General features: G+C 45.5%; 1 protein-coding gene across 3 annotated transcripts in view; it reads left to right on the top strand.

Moving 5' to 3' along the window:
• Window positions 1-22,233, top strand: part of Map3k9 (mitogen-activated protein kinase kinase kinase 9) — a 64,193-nt gene that overhangs the window by 27,927 nt on the left and 14,033 nt on the right. For all 3 annotated transcript variants that reach the window (XM_051196258.1, XM_051196257.1, XM_051196256.1), the window contains exon 3: window positions 11,689-11,869. In XM_051196258.1, coding sequence (XP_051052215.1) covers window positions 11,689-11,869 — 181 coding nt within the window. The remainder of the gene's footprint in view (window positions 1-11,688; window positions 11,870-22,233) is intronic.

Genomic DNA, 22,233 nt, shown 5'->3' with positions numbered 1-22,233 from the left:
CCTAGGGTCTGAAGAACTGATGGGAGAAGACAGAGGAGGTCCTGGATTGAGGGTGTTTGTTTTAACCCCCAGCTGTGTTAGGTTGTACATTCCCACCACGAGAGTCACATTCTTATGGAAAACACAGGGCTTTAGGGTCCTCTGCTTTTTTTTTCCTTATCCTCGCATTTGTGAGCATCTTAGCTTTGGCAGAAGACTGCTGTTCTGATGGTTTGCCTGGATTGCCAGGTAGAGCATGTCATGTGAAGTTTGCAGGGTCTGGTTGTAACACTCACAGCAAAACTCAGATCTTCTCTGATGCCTTCATACCTGGTGTAAGGTGGTGTAAGAAGGTTGTTTGTCCTGCCTGTCTCCTGCCTATCGGCTCTGGTATTCTAATTCTCAAGCTAATGTATTGCCTTGACCCGGTGCATTTATCACATGTTTGTCCTGAATTGTGCTTGGGTGACTGGAGAAATGAAATGTCTGCCGGCAAGCTTTTACCACCACACCTGGCTAGAACTGTCCTGGTTTGATCTTACAGGCTTATGAGATTCCCAAACATTTGCTTTTAACCTAGGTATAAAAGGTTGGCATGGAGCGCATGGGAGTATTACCCCTGTCTGCTAGTAGCTGCAACGCTTGGGAGAACAGGCTCTGCACCTCACCTGAGCAGCACAATAGAGCCAATCCTGTTGGCAGAGGTGTGGGTGAGCCAGCCCCAAAGTTGTAAGCAAGGGATCACTGTCTCCATTACTCGTCTGTTATGTGGCAACATGGGCAGGGGGAGATGCTGTCCATCTGCCCACCCCCCAACTCATCAATGCCTGAGGCAGATGGGAGAGCTGGCCCTGAGGTCAGAAGGGCTGCCGGTCACCAGCTGCAGCACTTGGGAGAGCAGGCCATGCTCCTCATGTGGGCAGCATAGTAGAAACAACTCCATTGGCAGAGGCGTGGGTGAGCCAGCCCTGAAGTTGTAAGTATAGGAAAGCTATCCCCATTATGGCCTGTGGTCATACGGGCAGGAGAGCTGTCCCTGCGCCTCATCAGCAGTAGCAAGCCTGGGCAACACAGTAAAGCCGACCCTGAAGGTGTAGTTGTGGGGGATCGACCCTGAGGACATGAAAGCAGGAGAGCTGGCCTTACCCCTGCTGCACCAGCAGGATATCTAAGAGCACTTCCAGTGAGGGCCCAGCATTGATAGTGCAGCAGAAACCAGAGGCCTCCAACCGGCCAGTGACTCTCTGCAATGAACACTCGCAAATAGAGACACATGGATAAAAGGGTGTACTGCGTGACTCACTGTGTGCCTCTATGATGGCATTGATTTTTTTTTTCCCTTTTTCTCTTAAATTTTGTTTTGTGGGGAAGTTGCAAGGACAGTAGGTGGGTATGAAGGACGGGGAAATGAATGGGATGGAGATGGATGATGTGAAAGACACAAAGAATAAATAAAAAGAAGGAAAACAAAATATCCTCTACAGTATTTAAAAAAAAAAAAAAAAAAAAAAAAGGACTGGCACAGGACACTACTTAGACTAAGACCCCCAGGGTTCCAGTGGAAAGACCTGTGCCCTCGGGTGTATAATTAGGCTTGGTGATAGCTTTGGTAGCAACTCTGCTAATTCTCTTTCCTTCTAAACACAGGTTTTCTTCCTTTGTAATGTCAGGGAGAAACACCTGTCGCCTGGACAGAGCCGTATAGAAAGCTACCTGCAGTGGTGTGTCCATCAGAGATACGAGTTCTAGTCTGTTTACAACAGTGGTTCTCAACCTGTGGGTCGTAACCCCTTTGGGGGTCACATATCAAACATCCACATATCACATATTTACATTGCGATTCATAACAGTAGCAAAATTACAGTTATGAAGTAGCAATGAAATAATGTTATGGTTGGGGGTCGCCACAGCAGGAGGAGGTGTATTAAAGGGTCACAGCATTAGGAAGGTTGAGAACCAGTGGTTTAGAACATAGGATTAGAGGAGGTTCCTGCCCGATTTTCTATAGTCTGAGACTCTCCCACGACAAGAAGATGTGGTTCCAGTGCTGTAGAGAAACAGAGGGTATTGTGGAGATATAACTGCTCAACATCTGTCCCATGGACAGAGAAGCCAGAGTGACATTCCAGACCTGGCTCTTCCTCTTAGATGTTGAAAAGTCACTTAACTTTGAGCCCAGCTTTCTCATGGGTGAAATGGGAATGCCATGTAACTTGCAAGGATGCCAAAAAGAGTGGATCAGGTGGAATGCATGTGGGATTCCCATACTGTACACTGCACCTGAAATAGAGAAGGCATGCAAGAAATAGTAGCTACTGCTGCTATTAAGTGAATTAAGCTTTGATAATAATATAACTCCATGTAGAAATATGAGTTTGACAGTATGGAATAACATAAAGAAAACTTATCACCTGGACTCCTGTTACACATAGATCCCCAGGGTTAGCATTTTGACAGATATCCTTCAAGTGATTTTATTATGTAACAGCACACCGGCAAAATAGCCTTAACATTTAAATGGAACTATTCATTTTTGCCTACCACTTTTTATTATAATGTATTGCATACTACATCTTTGTGTATGTAGGGTGTGTGTATGTGCATGTATGTATGTCTGAGTGTGTGTGTAGGGTGTGTGTGTGTGTATATATATGTATATATATACATATATATATATGTGTGTGTGTGCGTGTTTGCGTTTGCATGTGTGAATGATGGATGCAGGCACATGCATGCCATGGTGGGCATGTATATGTTGGTTATCAGTCTTCACATTCCCCCCTTTTTGAGACAAGGTCTCTTGGTTGTTTGTCTGCTCAGCTGGCCTGTGAGCTTCTGGGGATTTTCCTGGCTCTGCCTCCCATCCTTCCATAGGAACACTAGGATTATACATGCTCATGCTGTGTACCCTGCCTTTGCATGGGTTCTGGGGATTGAGACTCAGGCTCTCACGCTTCCATGGTAAATGCTTTTCCCCACTGAGCCATCTCCCCAGCCCCTACTACATCTTTTGGACATAACTTTTGTTGTTGCTGTGTTGGTGTTAAACTCAGGGTCTTGTGCACACTATACAAGTGGTTTACCACTAAGATACAGGTCTGTCCCTGATAAAAGAATTCTAAGTAGCACGTAGATGATCTAGGTTAAAAAGGCAAGCGTAGGTATCAGTTTTACATTGTTAACACAATCTAATTAGATGTAAAGTTCAATACTACAGAATCTCTTTAAGGCAAAACAAAAATGTAGCCAGACACAATGGCATGCACCTGTATTCCCAGCTCCTTGGGAGTCTGAGGCAGGAGGGTTTCGTGAGCTGAGGAGTTAAAGGCTCGTTAGTGTTTACTGGATAAAAGTTAAAAGTGAATGGCCTTGTCTTTAAAAAAAAAAAAAAAAAAAAAAAGGACTAGAGATAGTGAGCATGGTGATGCATGCCTGTAACTCCAGGACTTAGGAGGCAGAGGCAGAAGTAATCAGGAGATCAAGGCCATCCAGGGCTACACAGTGAGTTTAAAGGCCAGCCAGGGGTACATGGGATCCTGGTTAAAAAAAGAAAAAAAAAAAGAAAAAAAAGCAGAGGGGTAGATAGAGAAACAAAGCACGTGCATGACTTATAATAATAAACAGCATAGGTCACTGACATCTTCCTGGCTGCTTAAACATCTTTGAGTCCTGGTTCATTTTCTTTTTCAACACCCAGTGCTTAGTGTGGTGCCCGATTCATTTGGATTCTCAATATATAGACTTTTTTCCATTTAGAAAGGTTTATATCAAAACTTATTATAGAACGTGACATAATGCTTTAAAAATATACATCCGGAGCATATGTTTCAGGTTGGTTCATCTCACAGCAGCGCGGAGGGACTCTGCAAATCTCTGTACTGAGGTCTGGTTCACTGGGATGTTGCTTTAGTTTAGACATGAGGTTTTAATCCATGTATGCTGTGGTTTGGGTGTGAAGTGTCCCTCACAAGCTCATGTGTTTGCATACGTGGTCCTTAGCTGGTGGTGCTGTCTGGGGAGGGCTGTGGAGCCTTCTTAGTGTGGAGGTGTAGATGGCAAATGCTGCACTGTAGGGTTGGGCCTAGAAGGGGTTCACCTACTCCTGGCTCCTTCCCTGGCTCTGTGCTTCCTGAGTGCTGACCCTGTGTACTCCCACTGTGATGGACTTCATCCCCTGAGCCACAAGCCAACGTGAACCGTCTCCCCTGAAGTTGTTTGTGTCGGGTCCTCTGGCACAGCAATGAGAAGAGTAAAGACAAAAACCATTAGTCCTGAGAAATGGAGCTGTTGCCATGGTGAGCCCGGCTGCTTAGTTCAGGCCTTTGGAACTGGTTTGTGGGAGGGATGTGGAAGAGTTTGAAGCTGTAGGCTGCAGGTGCTTAATGGGGTGTTCTGGTAACTGGTTCTTTCAGAATGTAGGTAGACATGTAGACAGCGGGCCAAACTCATGATGCTGTAGAGGGGAGCAAAGACTACTTTTGTGGTTAGTGTTTTTGTCGATTTGACATAAGCTAGAGTCATCTTAGAAGAGGGAATGCCATTTGAGGAAATGCCTCCATCAAATTGGCCTGTAGAGGGCCTGGCCTACTGTGGGTGGTGCCACCCATGGGCTGGTGGTCCTGGATTGCATAAGAGAGCAGGATGAGAAAGCCATGGAGAGCAAGCCAGTATGCAGCATTCATCCGTGGTAAGAAGTTTTCTCTCGGGGGCAGGGGGAGGGGAGGCTACCACCCAGCCCCCTAATAAATCACACACGGAGCTTTATTCTTTGTTAGGAATGTCCAGCCTTAGCTTGGCTTGTTGCTAGCCACCTTTTCTCAACTTCAATTATCCCGTCTACCCTTTGCCTGTGGGCTTTTCCTTAAACTTCTGTCATTTTACTCTCAATCCTTGCATTGCTGGGTGGCCGGGTGGCCGGGTGGCCGGGTGGCTGGGTGGCTGGCCCCTCACGTCCCGCTCTCCTTGTTCTCTTGCTCGTTCTTCCTCAGTTCTCCTATTTATCTTTGCCTGCCAGCTCCTGCCTCGCTCTCTGCTGTTCAGCTCTTTATTAGGGTCACCAAGTGTTTTAGACGAGCACAGTAACACAGCTTCACATAGTTAAACAAGTGCAGCATAAACAAAAGTCACGCTCCTTAAAATAATATTCCCCCACATTCCTCCATGGTCTCTGCTTCTAGGTTCTGCGTCTAGGTTCCTGCCCTGACTTCCTTCACCAGGGACTGTGAGCTGTCAGGTCAAATGAGCCCTTTCCTTCTGTCTTGCTTTTGGTCAAGGTGCTTAATCACAATAGAATCCTAACCGGACTGGCACAGCATCTCTGTTCCGTTCACATCCCTGCTGGCTCTGGGATATGGTCCTGGCTTGATGGTCCTAGATGGTATCTGTCACTCTCCTCTTCCAGACTACAAAGAGTAGGGACAGATGAAGGTTAAGGGCCAAAGGCCATCAGCCGCATGCCACTCGTTAGTTAACTGGCTATCCTTGGGACAAGGAGACTGCATTATGTTGTAAGTCACCATGCCCTTCTGGAATGGTGTATAAGTGGATCCTGTCACTGTGCGAGGAGAAAGAGCATCCGAGGTGACCAGCAGCGGGGGTCACAGCTTTCAGGCTCTTCCTGTCATTGATCCCAGTCCTTCATGACAGGCTGCCAGGATCCTCGGTGCTGCAGTCCATGTCTGCTTTGTTTTCTGTTTGCCTTCTCTCACTGATAGTGCTGCCTCTAACCCTTCCTTAGAGGGAGTTGGAGGCCTGGGGCTGCCCGAATGGGCAGGAAAAGGCAGCAGGCAGACAACTCTGGGATGTGCTGCCTCCGGTTTACCCAGTTTCTGGTTAAAGCATTGAAATGAATGGTTTCTCCTGAAGGGAGCAGCTGTATGTGTCTATAGAAAGTGTGGATATTTCTCCCTGTTTTCAAATGTGCATGGTGGTGGTGGTGTGTTGTTGAAATGTAAATTCCCTTTAAGTGTTCTCTTAGGGCTGCTTTGCCATAGCACTGTGGCCTGAAGCCTTGACTGAGGGCTTAGTGATGTCTGGCTTCTGCTTTTCCTGTGGACCAGCCTACTTGATATCCAGGCTCCATATCTGAAAGTAGGCTTAGTAACATACCTACCTCCCTGTTTGTTGTGAGGATTATAGATGATGATGGGTGTTAGTGCAGAACCCGGCGCTGAGGTCTCTGTAACCATCAGCTGTGGCTATGGTTTCTCTTCTAAGTCCGTGTATACCATAGGTAGCAGTGCAAAGATATTTTCTAAATTAGCAGGAAGGACATAGTTTTAAAAGTTAGAAATCACCAGTGAAGCTTCTTAGGTGACTGATGGAGGGTCCTAGAAAAAGTATTTGTAGCCCAGTGCCTAAAGAGATTTAGAAGGAGCATTCTGTGTTGACTTTTTTTTTTTTTTTTTTTAGTCAGGACACATGTTTATAGAGTACCTCATGGGCCACACAGGCAGGCCATTATAATTCAACTTTGTTCGAGCTGAGACCCTGAGAAAGGTCATTGTATTAACTATTCCTGGTTTTGCACTTGTCTGTTCTTTTGATTTCCTCTTCTATCCCAAGAGCGGGTGGGTCTTTAATGCCCAAAGACTACATATCCCCTGCCCCTCTGTAGGTCCGAACACTGGCAGGGAAGCCCAGTGGCTATGCAGTGGAACTCGGTGAGACTCTGCTGACACCATGAACCCAACCAGGGCCCCAGCTGCTGCTGGCATCTCCCCGCCATGCTCAGGCAGCACCACACCTCTGCTGAAGTCTGGAGTCAGGGAGTCTAGGCAGTGAGTCACTTGCCTAGTAAGCAAGTCTGGTGTCCCTTGGCCATGCCTGAAGGGATAGAGTTGGCAGAGGGCCAGGATTGGGAGAGGCTGGGGGATGCGCCCGGCTATACTGATGTGCCTGGTCTGGTAGTGGCCCCTGGCCAGGCTCTCCTCCTGGGTTCACACTGAGTCAGTACAGAGGGGACTCAATGTTAGCAGCTGCTCTATGGGCACTTGAAGCTCCTGGCTGTGGCTGGGGTTCTAGATTATTCCTCTTCTTCTCTTGGAGGCACAGTGGTACAGGGATGAAATGTTTCCAATGTCAAGTTGTGCCCCTAAAGGCTGCAGTGGTGAGAGCATGGGCTTTTCGACTTTTCCTCTGGTGCAGGGTCATCCCCTAACTCATCTTTACCCTTAGGCTTTACCATTCTTATCTCAGGACAGTTGGCAGAACTGACTGAGTCCCGGGAACATTGATGATGCTTTCTGGGGAATTACAGACTTTGAGGCTGTCAGAGGTAGAGAAATGGAGACCTTGAGAGGATTTCTCAGAGGTGGCACTAGGACCGGACATCCTGGGTCCATGTCTATTGCTGCTTTCTTCTTGCCTTGCTATGGCTCAAGGGTAGTTTTCCTTTAGGTAAAAGAGACATTGACACTGTGATGTGTTCCCCTCCCTCTCTCCCTCCTTTCCCCTCTCCCTCCCTCCTTCCCTCCCTTCCTTCTTCTCTGTTTCTCTCTTCCTCTCCCCTTCCTTCCCTCCCTCCCTGTTCCTATAGAAGACAGGTTCCCATATAAAGAGAATCATCACTCTTGCACTCAGCCTCAACGGATACCACCTCATAGCTGATCTTCCCTCTGTCACCCTGCTCATTCCCACCTTTTATTATTTTGAAGGAAATCACCAACACCCTATCAACTCATATGTAAATATTTCGGTGTATACCTTTAAAACTCAAGGTACAACCTTTTGGACACAAGCACAGCTATGTGCTGAGTCACATCGGAGAGCCAGGCATGTGCCTGACGCAGCAAAGTACTCTAGAGACTAAAGCACAGACTGAAACGGCCCTTCAAGAAGCTACAGCGGTAGAAAACAAAAAGACAGGGAGGAGACATTAGACCCAACCTACAGAAGCAGCTGCCCCAGGAGCATTTGTACTTCTCACCCCAGAAAACAAATGAGAAATAAGAAGGAATGTTTACAACTTAGGAAACCATGATGGGGAGAAAACAAATCATAGTTGAAGGGTCAGGAGACAGAACGGCATAGCTCAGAAAGAAAAGAAGAGCAAAGAATATGAAAAAATTAGATGAGCAAAGAGAAGGAAATTGAACCGACTTAGAGCATGAAGGGGCTTGCCACTAAGACTGATGACCTGAGTTTGATTCCCCCATACCAACATGGAAGGAGAGAACTGATTCCTGCAGCAGACCTTCACCTGCTATAGCAAGAGTTTCTCCACACACACACACACACACACACACACACACACACACACACACACACACACACAGATTTTTTTTTTTTTTTTTTTAAGGCTGGAGAACTAGTCCATAAAGCCCATTACTAAATTAATAGGCAGCGATAGAGCCTCTGCGACACGAGGCCCAGCTGTCAGAAGTACCAAGGGCAGGATTTGAAAAGTTGTAGCTCAGTTTTGGGCTGTGACATGAGAGCCCACTGCCACTCGGTCCTCTGCAGTGAGCACTGTGCCCTTTCTACTCTGGTGAACTGAGGTCCTCTGAAACAGAGAAACTGAGTAAATTTCTCCTCCCTTAGGTTGCTTCTTTCAGGCCTCTTGGCCTCAGGGTGTCAAAGTAACTGGCGTGGCCATTGCAGGCAGAATCTTGAAGTGATCTCTTCTTCTGTGGCCTGACCCCACATTGCATCAAGATATGTTGAGGAACCCCTGACTGAGGCATTACTCTTCTGACTCTGCTCTGCTCTGCGTGATCATACCCCAGTATGATCATTAACCGGGGGAAGCAATAGTCAGAGAAAATGCACAGGTGCACCTCAGTCAGTAACTGGCCTGGCAGGGGGTAGTTCTTGCCAAGAGCCTGGCCCTGTATGTGGTTCCTGGAGCAGGATATCATGGATTATAGAAGAGAATGAGGTTTTTACCCTCCGAAGTCAGATTACATGACATTCTAAGGAAAACATGATGGACACCTACATGCCCCGGGAGGGAGTATTTAGACATGTGAACCACAGACTTGTGTGCCGTTGGTTTTGGCTGCTGAGGAAGAAGCAGCAACGGGGTAGCAGAGAACACGAATTAGTTGGCCGTAGCATCGAGGGACTGAGTTAAGCCTTCGAGATGGCATTTCTTTCTCATCCCTGGATCACCTGGCACAGAGGTTGGAGAACAAGGAGGCTATGGGGTGAGAGGTATGGGTTCTGCTCCTGTCCCTACCCCTCATCAACCGACACAACCGACCTAATCTTTTCACAGCTCTTTTGAATGTATGAAAGTGGGAAAGCCATCCCCCTACATCTTAGAGATGACTGAAGGACTCCGAAAGATGATGTCAGTTACACAGCACAAGATCTATTTATGTTTATAGCAGGAACTTACTACAGTAGAGTAGTATTGAGCTATGGTGTGACAAACCTTGAAAACATTAAGTGAAATAAGGTAGATGTCATACTATATGTCATTCTGTTTTATGAAGTGTTCACAATGTGTAAGTCGGAAACAGATTGGTGATTTCTCATGCCTGGGAGGAGAAGCGAATAGGGAATATTTGCCTAGTGGTTACAGGACTTCCTTTGGGTGCGATGAAAATGTCCTGGAACAGATAGAGGTAGGTGCAGCTTGTGCACTGCTGTAGATGAGCTGTACTCTGCTGGATGGTCGGTTGGTCGTACAGTGCTTGATTTTATGTTTCATACTTCATTTCAACTAACAAGTGTCCAACAGCATGTGAAGTGTTCAAGTGCTGGTGCTGGGTAGACTAGTACAGAACACGATGGCCTGCTGCTGAGCTAGCAGTCGGTTTCAGATTACAGCCCCTCTTTGTTGATGAGGGTAGGACCCTGGGTCATGGAGTCCAAAAAGGGCAAGTGTGTGAGGTCAGCTGAACATGAGGTGGGTGGGATGGTGGCGGAACTGACCTGTAGCTCTCTGTACTACGCCACGAAGATACACAGTAGTGGCTGATTCTCACCCCCTCAGTCCTGCATCTCGTTTAAGCCCTCAGACAGACTAATATGAAATGCCGTCTCTCCTTGTTGCACCCTATCCCAGCCACCTAGGCCTTTGGGTGACTGGACCTCACCCCGTGTATTTTCAGGGAGGCTCTCTCTGAATTTCTGGTATATGAGCTGCTCTGAGTACAGTTGATGGCTGGTGGCCTCCTGAATGGGAATCGGGAATTTCCTTAGTATCACTTGCCTGGTTATTTGAATGTCTGCTTTCCTGTTGTTTCTGCCTCTGAAGATTCTGGAATGTATTGTTTGTTTGTTTGTTTGCCACTAAATATGTAGACAAAGGCTTTTTTTCTTCTGTTATGTCTGCTCAAGCTCCTGGGTGGGGAAGCCAGGGTGGGGAGGGATGTGTCTAGAGTAGAGAGGCTGTGGAGGAGGAGGCTTTCTTTGTCCATTAGGACTAGGGTGGGGTTGTTTTCTTTCCATCCTCCAGCTCTGCAGCTGCTACTGGTAATCCCTGCACACTGCTGCTTTTCTGAGAAGCACGTAGCACCTGGAGCTCTTTGGCCTACATCCCTTCAACATATGACAGTTCTGTGGATGGAGAAGAGGGGTGTGTCTGTGTCTGGAAGCACCCCCTCCCATCCTTAAAGTTGACCCAAGTACTTCCATCCTAGGCTCTGTTTTTTAGCTGTGGAGGGGTCTTTGCTAGCGGGGTCTGTAATGTGAGTAAGACATCTTCATATAGCCTCCTTCAGAGGCCCTGAAGTACCTCGAGGATAATGGGAAACTTCTAAGTCAGCTTGGTACTGGGCTGAGAGTTAACTTGTATCATTTTTACTCTTTTCCTGGGCCTACTTGAATCCCTTTTGAAATTTAGTTGCTACACTGTCTCCAGCAGGTTTCATCCTCAGGGTGAAGAGGGAGCCTTTTTTTTTTTTTTTTTTTTTCTCTCTCTCTCTCTGAACTGGCACATACACAGATTCAGGCAAGGCTGTGTCTTATTGAAGAGTCCATGCTCACACAACCATCCCACTTGGGACAAGCAGGCTTGTCTTGCACTTACTGGGACAGCTTCCTAGTCCCCCGCTCAGCAGCGTTTACAATATGGCACTTTAGTCAGCTAGGTTTGTGGTGATTTTTAAGCTAGATTGTCTCCCACTAGGGACCACCATATGGGTGAGGTGGCTACTTAACTCCCATCCTAGGAGAGCCAGGCTGCCTCCCATACTGCAGTGCTTTGGAGTCAATCCCGCACCAGCTCCTCTCCCCTGAGCATGCATGCATCTCCAGTTCCTGGGACCTGTGAGTGGGTATAACTTGGGTGTTCTTTGGTGCAGGGAGTCCAGGTGGTTGCTCCTCGGAGGGGTCTGTGTGACTCACAGCTCTTCCATCACCCTGCAGCAGGGGAGCAGGCTCCAAAGTCAGGCTGGGATCCAGCCCTGAATTCTGACACAAAAATGTCAGTACAGGCCAAGTACCCCAATCTTAAATGTGTGGGACCAGAAGAGTTCCAGGATTTGGGTCCTTTTAGGTTTGGAGGCACCTCTAAATGGTTTTTGCATAAGAGACGTTCAGCCTGGAGTGCCTGCCTTGTAAGGGCATTGTGGAGACTTGAGATGACGCCAACAAAAACGTATGATATGGAATGAACGTGTTGTGGGTAGTTGTAAAATGGTGTTTCTGCCATCAGTGCATGATGGGAGAACAGCAGAGCCTGCAGGAGGTGGCAGGTGGATGGCAGAGACCCTGAGATTCATGCTTATCTGTTTTCTCCTGTGTTGCTTTCTCCATCAGTACTGATCCTGCAGAAAGTGGAGAATGGAGACCTGAGTAACAAGATCCTGAAGATCACTGACTTTGGGCTGGCTCGGGAATGGCACCGGACCACCAAGATGAGTGCGGCAGGGACATATGCTTGGATGGCACCTGAAGTCATCCGTGCTTCCATGTTTTCCAAAGGCAGTGATGTGTGGAGGTAAGATCCAGAGGCGCAGCTCCCGAGCTCCCACGTCTGTTTGTCCTGCACATTTCAGGACTTGGGATTGGGGTTGCATCAGCCCAAGGCACCCCACGTTGGTCTGTGTGACCTCTCAGAGTGATCTGTACTGATCTGTGAAAATTACCTCATCTCTGCAGGTACTTCACGTGGTAAGTAACACCTCAGGATAGGTCAGCAGATTCCAGGGGCAGCATGCACCTCTGTCTTTGACCTCTAGGATGAGATGTCACCCTATACCAAGCAGTAGCTTGGCTCAGCCACATACATGACTGGGATCAGGGTAGGTTCTACCTGGTGTCCTTCCTGTAAGCTTCAAAGCCAATGGATACTCTTTGTGCTGTCTTCTTCTTGATACCTTGGAAATTATTCTTTCCATTTATCTAGTTATTGCTTTTTTTTTTTTTTTTAACTCAAGGCTCTGTGTCTTGGACATTTATCTAGAAATGGAAATAGATATATCCTTAGCAGGTCCTAGGAGCTGTGGAGTTATAGACTAGACATGGCCAGCCATCTCTACTAGCAAGAGTCAGTCCAAGAGGTTATAAGGACATTGATCTAAAAAAAAAAAAAAAATCACGTTGCCATTAAGGGAGGGTGAGCTGCGGTAGGGTAGGTAGACTTTGTCCTATCTAAAGAACAGTAGTAACACCTTCACCTGCACAAGGAAAGACTATGGGTTATCAGTGCACCTCAGTCTAGGGCCAGGGCTTCCTGTCATGTGGCAGAGTGAGCACATGTACATGTGTATGTTTCTGTATATGTGTATTCCCTTTAAAGTAACTTCCTTGAGATATCATTCATATTCAAAAAGCACACCCTTTAAAATACGTAGGTCAGTGTTTTTTAGCATTTGTAAAACTGACTTCTGGATTCGATTCTCAGCACCAGAGAACTGGGTGTGGTGGTGTGGATATGTAATCCCAGTACTCTAGAGGTGGAGGCAGAAGGATCAGAGCTCCAGCTAGTCGAGTCCAGCCTGGGATGGTCAAGACCCTATCTCATAAAAGCAAAACCCCCACAGACCCTAAGCAAGCGTAAGTACATGAGTAAACTGATGCCACTCACCACTGTTACTGGCTTCCTACACTGTAGGAGTATGTTTCCACACACCAGATGATGTAAAGCAACAGAGATTTCCCCTTTCATAGCTCTGGAGGCCAGAAGTATGAAATAGGTACAGCAGGACCCCATCCTAAAGACCCTAGAGGAGACCCCAGTATCATCAGGGCCACCATTCGACCCACTCAATCACAGTTTCTAGAAGACTTTTTTAAACCTCAGAGAAAACCCCGTGCCTCCTGCTTGTCATACTTCCTCTCACCTGTTTGCTGTCTTTGGATTAGCCTCCCATTGCCATTTCATGCCAATGGAATCATGGCAATGGTTTAACCTCATGCTTACGAGTCCACCCATGCTGAGCTTCATTAGAAATTCCTTCCTTTTATGGACTTTTAGTATTCCACGATACAGGCAGGCCACGCTTATTCATCTGTTCATTCATTTACGTGATAGAGTGATTTTTTTTTCTCTTTGGGGATATTATTAATAAGACTGCCTTGGACATGGACACACAAATTCTTTTGTGACTATATATTTTCTGCTCACTTGAGCCTTCATATAATTACATATATGTGCAGCTTTTTGAGGGCCTTATAGACTGTTTTGGCCACAGATGCTCCACTTAAATTCAATTGGTCCATTCCATCGACCACTTGGGCTGCTCTTTTAGTTGCCGCCATCTAGCCTGTGAAGCAGTATTTCACAGTAATTTGTTACTTTGTTTGTTTTTCCAGAAAGGGTTTCCCTGTGTAGCCCTGGCTGGCCTGGAACTCAGAGCTCCACCTGCCCATCTCCCAAGTGCTGGGATCATAGGTGTTCACCATCACTGCCTGGCCTTTCACTGTGGTTTTATTTATTTTTTTCCTTTTTTTAATTTAAATTTGAAACAAAGTTGTTTTACATGTCAATCCCAGTTCCCTCACCCTCCCACCCTCCCCTATCACCCCCACCAAACCCTAGCCCATCCCCTTTCTGCTCCCCAGGGAGTGTGAGGCCTTCCATGGGGAGTCTTCAAAGTCTGTCACATCATGTGAAGCAGGGCCCAGGCCCTCCCCCATGTGTCTAGGCTGAGGGAATAATTCTCTATGTGGAATGGGCTCCCAAAGTCCATTCATATACTAGGAATAAATGCTGATCCACTATCAGAGGCCCCATAGACTGCTCAGTCCTCCTAACTAACACTCACATTCAGGGTGTCTGGGTTGGTCTTATGCTGGTTTTCCAGCTATCAGACTGGGGTGGATGAGCTCCCCCTTGATCAGGTCAGCTGATTCTGTGGGTTTCTCCAGCCTGGTCTTGATCCCTTTTCTCATCATTCCATCCTCTCTGCATCTGGATTCCAAGAGTTCAGCTCAGTGTTTAGCTGTGGGTATCTGCTTCTGCTTCCATCAGTTACTAGATGAAGGCTCTAGATGGCATATAAGGTAGTCATCAATCTCATTATCCTGAAAGGGCATTAAAGGTAGCCTCTCCACTATTGCTTAGATTGTTAGTTGGGTTCATCCTTGTAGATCTCTGGGCATTTCCCTAGTGCCAGACTTTTCCTTAAATCTATAATGGCTCCCTCTATTATGGTATCTCTTTTCTTGTTCTCCTCCATTCTATCCTTGCCTCAATCTTCCCGTTCCCTCATGTTCTCTCCCCTCCTTTTCTCCCTTTTCTTTCTCTTAACTCCCTCTTCCTTCCCTCCATGCTCCCAATTTGCTTAGGAGATCTTGTCCCTTTCCCCTTCTCTGGGGGACCATGTATGTCTCTCTGAGGTTCCTCCTTTTGCCTAGCTTTTCTGGTGGTGTGAATTGTAGGCTGGTAATCTTTTGCTCTATGTCTAAAATCCATGTATGAGTGAGTACATACTGTGTTTGTCTTTTTGTGACTGGGTTACCTCAATCAGGATGGTTTCTTCTAGTTCCATCCATTTCCCTGTGAATTTCAGGATTCCATTGTGTTTTTCAGCTGAGTTAGTACTATGAACGTAGTTGAACAGATGTCCTTGTTGTATGAATGTGCATCTTTTGGGTATTTGCCTAAGAGTGGAATAACTGCATCTTGAGGTAGACTGATTCCCATTTTCCTGAGGAACCGCCATACTGATCTCCAAAGTGACTGTACGAGTTTGCACTCCCACCAGCAGTGGAGGAGTGTTCCCCTTTTCCCCATCCTCTCCAGCATAAACTGTCTTTGGTGTTTTTGATTTTATCCATTCTGACGGGAGTAAGATGGTATCTCAGAGTTGTTTTGATTTGTATTTCTCTGATGGCTAAGGATATTGAGCACTTTCTTAGGTGTCTTTCAGCCATTTTAGATCCCTCCATTGAGAATTTTCTATTTAATTCTGTCACCCACTTTTTAATGGGATTATTTGGTGTTTTGATAACTAGCTTCTTGAGTTCTTTGTATATTTTGGAGATCATCTCTCTGTGAGATGTGGGGTTGGTGAAGATCTTTTCCCATTCTGTGGTCTGCCGTTTTGTCTCATTGACTGTGTCCTTTGTCTTATAGAAGCTTCTCAGTTTCAGGAGGTCCCATTTATTAATTGTAGATCTCAGTGTCTGTGCTACTGGTGTTATGTTAAGGAAGCAGTCTCCTGTACCAATTCGTTCAAGGGTACCTCCCACTTTCTCTTCTAAGAGGTTCAGTGTGGCTGTAGTTTTAATTTTCATTTCCTGAATTTCTGTTGAAGTTGAGTCTCTCTTGTGGTCATTGAGCAATGTGTATCTTCTCAGGAGATGTGTCTGTTCAATTCTTTTGCCAATTCAAAACTGGCTTGCCTTTTGTTATTTTTGAGTTTTAAAATATCTTATTATTGCACATATTCTAATACATGATTTAAAATTTTTTTCCACTTTGATTTTTTTTTTTTAAATAATTTTAGGTAGTATATTTTGAAACCCAAGTCTTCATTAATTTTTCTTCTCTCCTGACTTTCTGTGTCATCCTAAGAAAGTATCGCCTCAGCCAAGGCTGTGAAGATTCTTAGCTCTGTTTTCTTCTAAGAATTTTATAACCTTGGTTTTTAACACTGTGTTTCTGACCCATACTGACTGGATTTTCATGTGGTATGAGGTGGAGGCCAAACTTTATATTGTCGTATCTACTCACTTGTGTCGTGATCACACACTGAAGAGATTATTCCCTTCCCATTGGAACACTCTTGCCATCTCTGTCAGAAACACCTCATGAGAAATGTGAAGGTTTGTTCCTGGGTTCACAGTTCTCTGTTAATGTATCAGTGTCTGTGCATAAACCAGCATCACCCTTTCTTGATTAATATGCAGCTTTGCAGTAAGTTTTGAAGTTAGGATATAAGAGTCTTCCAATTTTTCCTTTTCAAAATTGTTTTGGTCATTCTGAGTCCACTAAATTCTTTATGAATCTTAGCATATTTTGTTAATTTTGCAAAATAAGCAACTGGAATTTCTTCTTATTACTTTACTTATTACTTTAAAGACTAGTTTTAGATAGCTCAGGCTGGCTTCAGATTAGTTATGTAGGCAAGGATGCTCTTGAATTCCCGATCCAGAGGAATTGTGTTTAATCTGTGAATTATTTGGGGGACTATGGGCATCATAGAAATAGTGTTTTTCAGTCCATAAATGTGAGACTTTCTGATTAGTTTCTTTCAGAGTTATTTTGTACTCTGTACGTCCTTTCTCATCTCGTTGTTTGTTAGGTACAGAGTGAAATACCTACTTGCGAGTACGTTTTCCTCCCTGTGAAATGTTTGACCTGACAATAGGCAGCTGCTCTAGATCTCTAAGAACGGCAGTCCTATTGTGGCTTAGCACTTGCACACTGGTGAGACTGATACTAATTAGGCCTCGTTGATGTATTAATTAACCCTTATTACAAGGAGACCCATTGATATGGAAGCTTACATAAGACAACTGTATTTCTGCTTCAAGGAGTTCAGGCAGCCCAGACTGTCAGGACAGCTGTGCCCTGTGAGACCCAGGTTCTCCATGTTCCCTTCCTGTCCTTGTCTCAGTGGTTTAATCTGAGCTGCAGTTCCTTCTGTGTTACAGTCTTCAGGAAAGGAGACAAGGCTTATCCATGGCCAGAAGCTTGTCTTTGGTGTGGAGGCAGTCTATGTGGTGTGCAGTTTCTCTAGCCTATTGCCTGGCTTACAACAGCCCCTCTGTCCCATTGTGTGCACTGGCTTACACACTGCCCCTCTGACCCACTGTCTGCCCTCGCTTGTCCACTTGGCTCTGAAGAGACCAAATGCAGATTTGCCTACTGTGTGTCCAGCCGTTCTTGGGAACGGGGACCCCTCAGTCACAGCCCCTGGGCATGCTCTCCTTTTCCTTACCTCTCTTTACAGGGTAATGTGCTTATCGTCCTATCTTGCTTTTCTCAGGTTTTGCTCTTAGTTGTTAATGCTGCTACTAGGCTATGGACAGGCTCTCCCCAGGTTCCATGCCATGCCTGTTCTTAGTGGGAAGGGAGTGTGAACATCTAATTAGGGTCTTATAGTGACAGAAGTGCCAGTCAGGAAAGGACAGGTCTACCACAGGGGCTTGTCTTCTATGGGGATATATATCAGACCCTTTCAACTTTTACCCAAATACCCTGTTACAAGTCTACGATTGAGTCTTGTTCCTAAAATCACTGCTGTTGAAAGCTAGTTGCAGGAGCTGTAGTGAGAGGCATCCAGTGAAATAATTTGTTCCGTAATAGGAACTGCTTAGTAGTGAACCTCAGATCAGCGGAAAATATCTCCAGGGAAAGTATCTTGAGTATTGTTATATGGTCTACCAGTATCTTAGTTGGGGTTTCTGTTGCTGTGTTGCAACAAAATGCAACTTGGAGAGGAAAGGATTTATTTGGCTTATGCTTCATCGTTGCTGGTCATCATGGAAGGAATTCAGGACAGGAACTCAAACAGGGCAGGAACCTGGAGGCAGGAGTTGAGGCAGAGGCCATGGAGGACTTACTGACTTGCTCTTCATGGCTTGCTCAGCCTGCTCTTATAGAACTTAGGACCACCTGCCCAGGGGTAACACCTCCCACAATGGGCTGGGTCTTTCCCTATCAGTCACCAGTTAAGAAATGTCCTATAGTCTTACCTACAGCCTGATCTTATGGAGGCATTTTCTCAGTTGAGATTTCTTCCCTTCAGATAATTCTAGCTTGCATCAAGTTGACATAAAACTACCCAGCACAACCAGTGATTCTCTAGCTTAGGTTGTACTCAGGGAGCCTGGAAAAATGGCTCGGTGGTTAAGGGTGCATACTGGCCAGGTGGTGGTGCCACACACCTTTAGTCCCAGCATTTGGGAAGCAGAGGCAGATGGCCTCAGTGAGTTCGAGGCCGATCTGGTCTATAGAGATAGTTCCAGGATGGCCAAGGCTACCCAGAGAAACCCTGTCTTGGAAAGACTAACAAAAAAGAGTGCATACTGCTCTTGGAGAGGGTCTAAGTTTAGTTGGCAGCATCCATGTTGGGCTCCAGCTGGAGAGGATCCAATGTTCTCCTGGACACAGGAGGCACCCACACTCACAAATGCACATTCTCCCCCCACAGTTAAAAAAGTAAGTAAACTTTTTTCAATAATGAAATTGCTCCTGGCTGTAAGTCCTTGTTATGACTGGTGGATGACTGCAGCTCAAAAACATAGTATGTCTGCTTCTTCCTAGCATGCTTAGCCCCTGCGCTGTGGGACTCTCTTGAAGACACAGTTTATTGACTCCTTCATATGGGCCTTCACCTCTCTCCACTCAAGCATTCTCCGAATGGCTCCAACAGCTTTCTCATGCTTAACATAGGAAATATCTGTTCATCACTATTCATACGACAACACTTATACTGGAAACACACCATACAGCAACACTTACACTGGAAATACACCATACAGCAACACTTACACTGGAAACACACCATACAGCAACACTTACACTGGAAGCACACCATACAGCAACACTTACACTGGACACACCATACAGCAACACTTACACTGGAAGCACACCATACAGCAACACTTACACTGGACACACCATACAGCAACACTTACACTGGAAACACACCATACAGCAACACTTACACTGGAAGCACACCATACAGCAACACTTACACTGGACACACCATACAGCAACACTTACACTGGAAATACACCATACAGCAACACTTACACTGGAAACACACCATACAGCAACACTTACACTGGAAACACACCATACAGCAACACTTACACTGGAAACACACCATACAGCAACACTTACACTGGAAGCACACCATACAGCAACACTTACACTGGAAACACACCATACAGCAACACTTACACTGGAAACACACCATACAGCAACACTTACACTGGACACACCATACAGCAACACTTACACTGGAAGCACACCATACAGCAACACTTATGTACTGGAAACACCACCAACTGTATACTCTTGTTCCTGTGCTTTGAGCAGCCTCTTCAAGAATGATGGGCTCATTGTGGCTCAGGTCCAGCAGGGGTCCCAGCGAGGGTAGACACATACATGCCTAGGAACTTATAGAAAGCCGGTTCTAACCTGATTTGTGATTCCTTTACTCCTGCAAGTGTCATGGTTTGAATTTTTTCCTGTGTTCCATACACGGATCTCAGTCCCATTCTCCCTCTCCTCGACTCTTAACCCTACAGGTAGAGCAGATCACAGAAAACCAACAGCCCAGGAGGGTGGAGCTTCCCTCACTGATGCTGCGGAGGGTGGAGCCCTGACTCCTTCCTCTTACAGGTGACTTGAGACAATGTATGGCAGATAAAGCATAGGATGCCATGGTTGGCTTGATAAGTATCTGATAATCTCATCGGCTACCATCTAAATTCTAATTCCTTTAGAGAGACAAGTCTTAAAACTGACCATTTCCTGTCAATGAAAGTGACAATATCTAAAAGTCTTAATAGAGTAAAGCCAGGATGGCTGGACCATTCCAGGGGGCCATTTGTAGCCCCCCCCCCCCCCCCCGCCCAGACTCATTGCTGTGGTACAGAGGCTGGTGTGTTGTTTGGAGTCATGCTATATAATCTGGAGGGGTTTTTTTTTGTTTGTTTGTTTGGTTTTGGTTTTTGGCTTTTTTTTTTTTTTTTTTTTTAAACAAACTGTGTCCGGTTGTCTTTATGTGTTGACCCTTTGCTTGGAGCTCTGACTTTCTTTTTTCACTTAGCAGTCAGGAATTAGCTCAAAGGTTAAGCTTTTCCCACCCTGGACTGGTCTAGGGATTTATTCTTTGTACGCGAGAATGTCTGTTGTGGCATATCTCTGTATCCAATCCTAGGTGTTTTTGTTTGTTTGTTTGTTTGTTTTGTTCTTTCTGACTTCTCACTTCTATCTTTTGCATTGTTTTCCAGTTTCTGGAGCTGGGCATTTATATATACCACTAAACCCATCTAAGACTTCATTTTCTTCACTTGACAAGTTGTGTTCATACTTGCCCACATCCTTGCAGGGATTCAGAATGATGTTGTAAAATGCTATACTCCGGGCACATCAAAGTATCATGAAAGATACCAGGCATGGTGGTGTACACCTTTAGCGCCAGCACTCAGGAGGCAGAGGCAAGAAGATTCCTTATTTCGAGTCTTACCTGGTCTATAGAGCAAGTTCCGAAAACTCAGGGCTACACAGAGAAACCCTGTCTTGGAAAATAAACAAGCTAAAAACAAAGTATGATAGGTTTGGCAGGGGGGCACAGTGTCAGAGTACTTGCCTGGCATGTGCAAAACCTTAGGTTCAGTCTCTAGCATTGCATGAAAATATGAAGGAAAACAAGTATCTAGTGTGCTGGCACATGCTTTCTAATCCTAGCACCCAGAAGACTGGGACAGGATAGGAAATTTAAAGCAGCCTGTGTCCTGCAGCAAGGCCCTTTAAACAAACAAGATACCCTGATAAATACATACCGAGTTGCTAATTATCATCGTTATCATTCTGCCTTTACAAACATTTTAAACTCAGATTTATTTTAATTTATATGTGTGAGTGCTTTGCCTGGATGTATGTGGATGTTTGTACTATGTGCATGCCTGGCGCCCATGGAGGCAAGAAGGGGGTGTTGGGTCCCCTGGAACTGGAGATTAGAGATGGTTATTAGCCACCATGTGGGTGCTGGAACTGATTCCAGGTCCTATGCTAGAGTGACAAGTGCTCTTAGCCACTAAGAAACCCTTCCAGGTCCATCATCATCACCACCGTTTAATTAAGACGGCCTTTGTTGTAGCTGCACACTACTGAAGAACATTACAGGACATCTGAGGTTGGTGTGGCAAGTGCAAGTAGAGCTTTCCTTCTGGGTGTGCATAGCTCATGCTTCCTTGTCCTTACTTATTCTTGGAAGGGCTGAACGCTGAGTGCTTTTGCCTGGTTTTGATGGTGGATCTATAGACTAATTCTTCCATTATGCTCTGTGCTCCACATTGCCTGACCTATTGGCAATAAGAATTGTTTCTATGGGACTGGAGAGATGGCTCAGTGGTTAAGAGTATGGACTGGTCTTCTGGAGGTCCTGAGTTCAATTCCCAGCAACCTCATGGTGGCTCACAACCATCTACAATGAAATCTGGTGCTAACACTGTATACATAATAATATGTAATAAATAAATCAATTAATAAATAAACTTTTAAAAAGAAAGAATTGTTTCTGTGAACTTGCTATGTTGGAAGACCCTGAAGTTCTCATAGCGAGTACGCTGCTCTGCCCTGATGACCCATCTATCCCATGGAACTTTACCCACCGAGCTAGACAGAGGCCTCTGTGAAGGTCCTACTTTTACTAAACTGCAGTCAGAAATGTGTATTAACCTAGTGGACATTTAAAGAAATCTTTTGTAGGAGCAAAAATCCATGTTAAGTAGATACTCATATTAAAGCTAAATATCTGTGACAAAGTTGTCTAAAAACAGAAAGATTCTGTTTAGGAGAGTCTCTTCTAAGGCACATTCATTAACAATGACAGAGTCTGTCATGGTGGTGCATGCTGGTAATCCTTGCCCTCAGGAGGCTGAGACAGGAGGATTAGAAGCTCCAGGCCAAGGCTAAGCTACATAGCGAGACTTTGTTTTAAAACAGTAAATTGCTGGGGTCATTGAATACTTATTTAAGCTCTTAAAGACTCCATTTGACTCTGTGACAACTTGTGAGACTAATAGTGTTATTTGCTCCACAGAGGAAGGATTAGAGGCCTAGAGCAATGTACTGGTTTGCTCATGGAATCACAGGTAGGGAATGATGTAAGGACACTTTAAACCAGATGCGCCTGGCTCCAGACTCTCTGCTTTTAGCTAGCAGGCTTTGTA

The sequence above is a fragment of the Phodopus roborovskii genome, unplaced genomic scaffold (genome assembly GCF_943737965.1).
Source record: "Phodopus roborovskii unplaced genomic scaffold, PHOROB, whole genome shotgun sequence".
NCBI classification, from domain to species: Eukaryota; Metazoa; Chordata; class Mammalia; order Rodentia; family Cricetidae; genus Phodopus; species Phodopus roborovskii.
The sequence above is the reverse complement of the archived record's forward strand: the minus strand, read 5'-3'. Positions and strand labels throughout refer to the sequence as shown.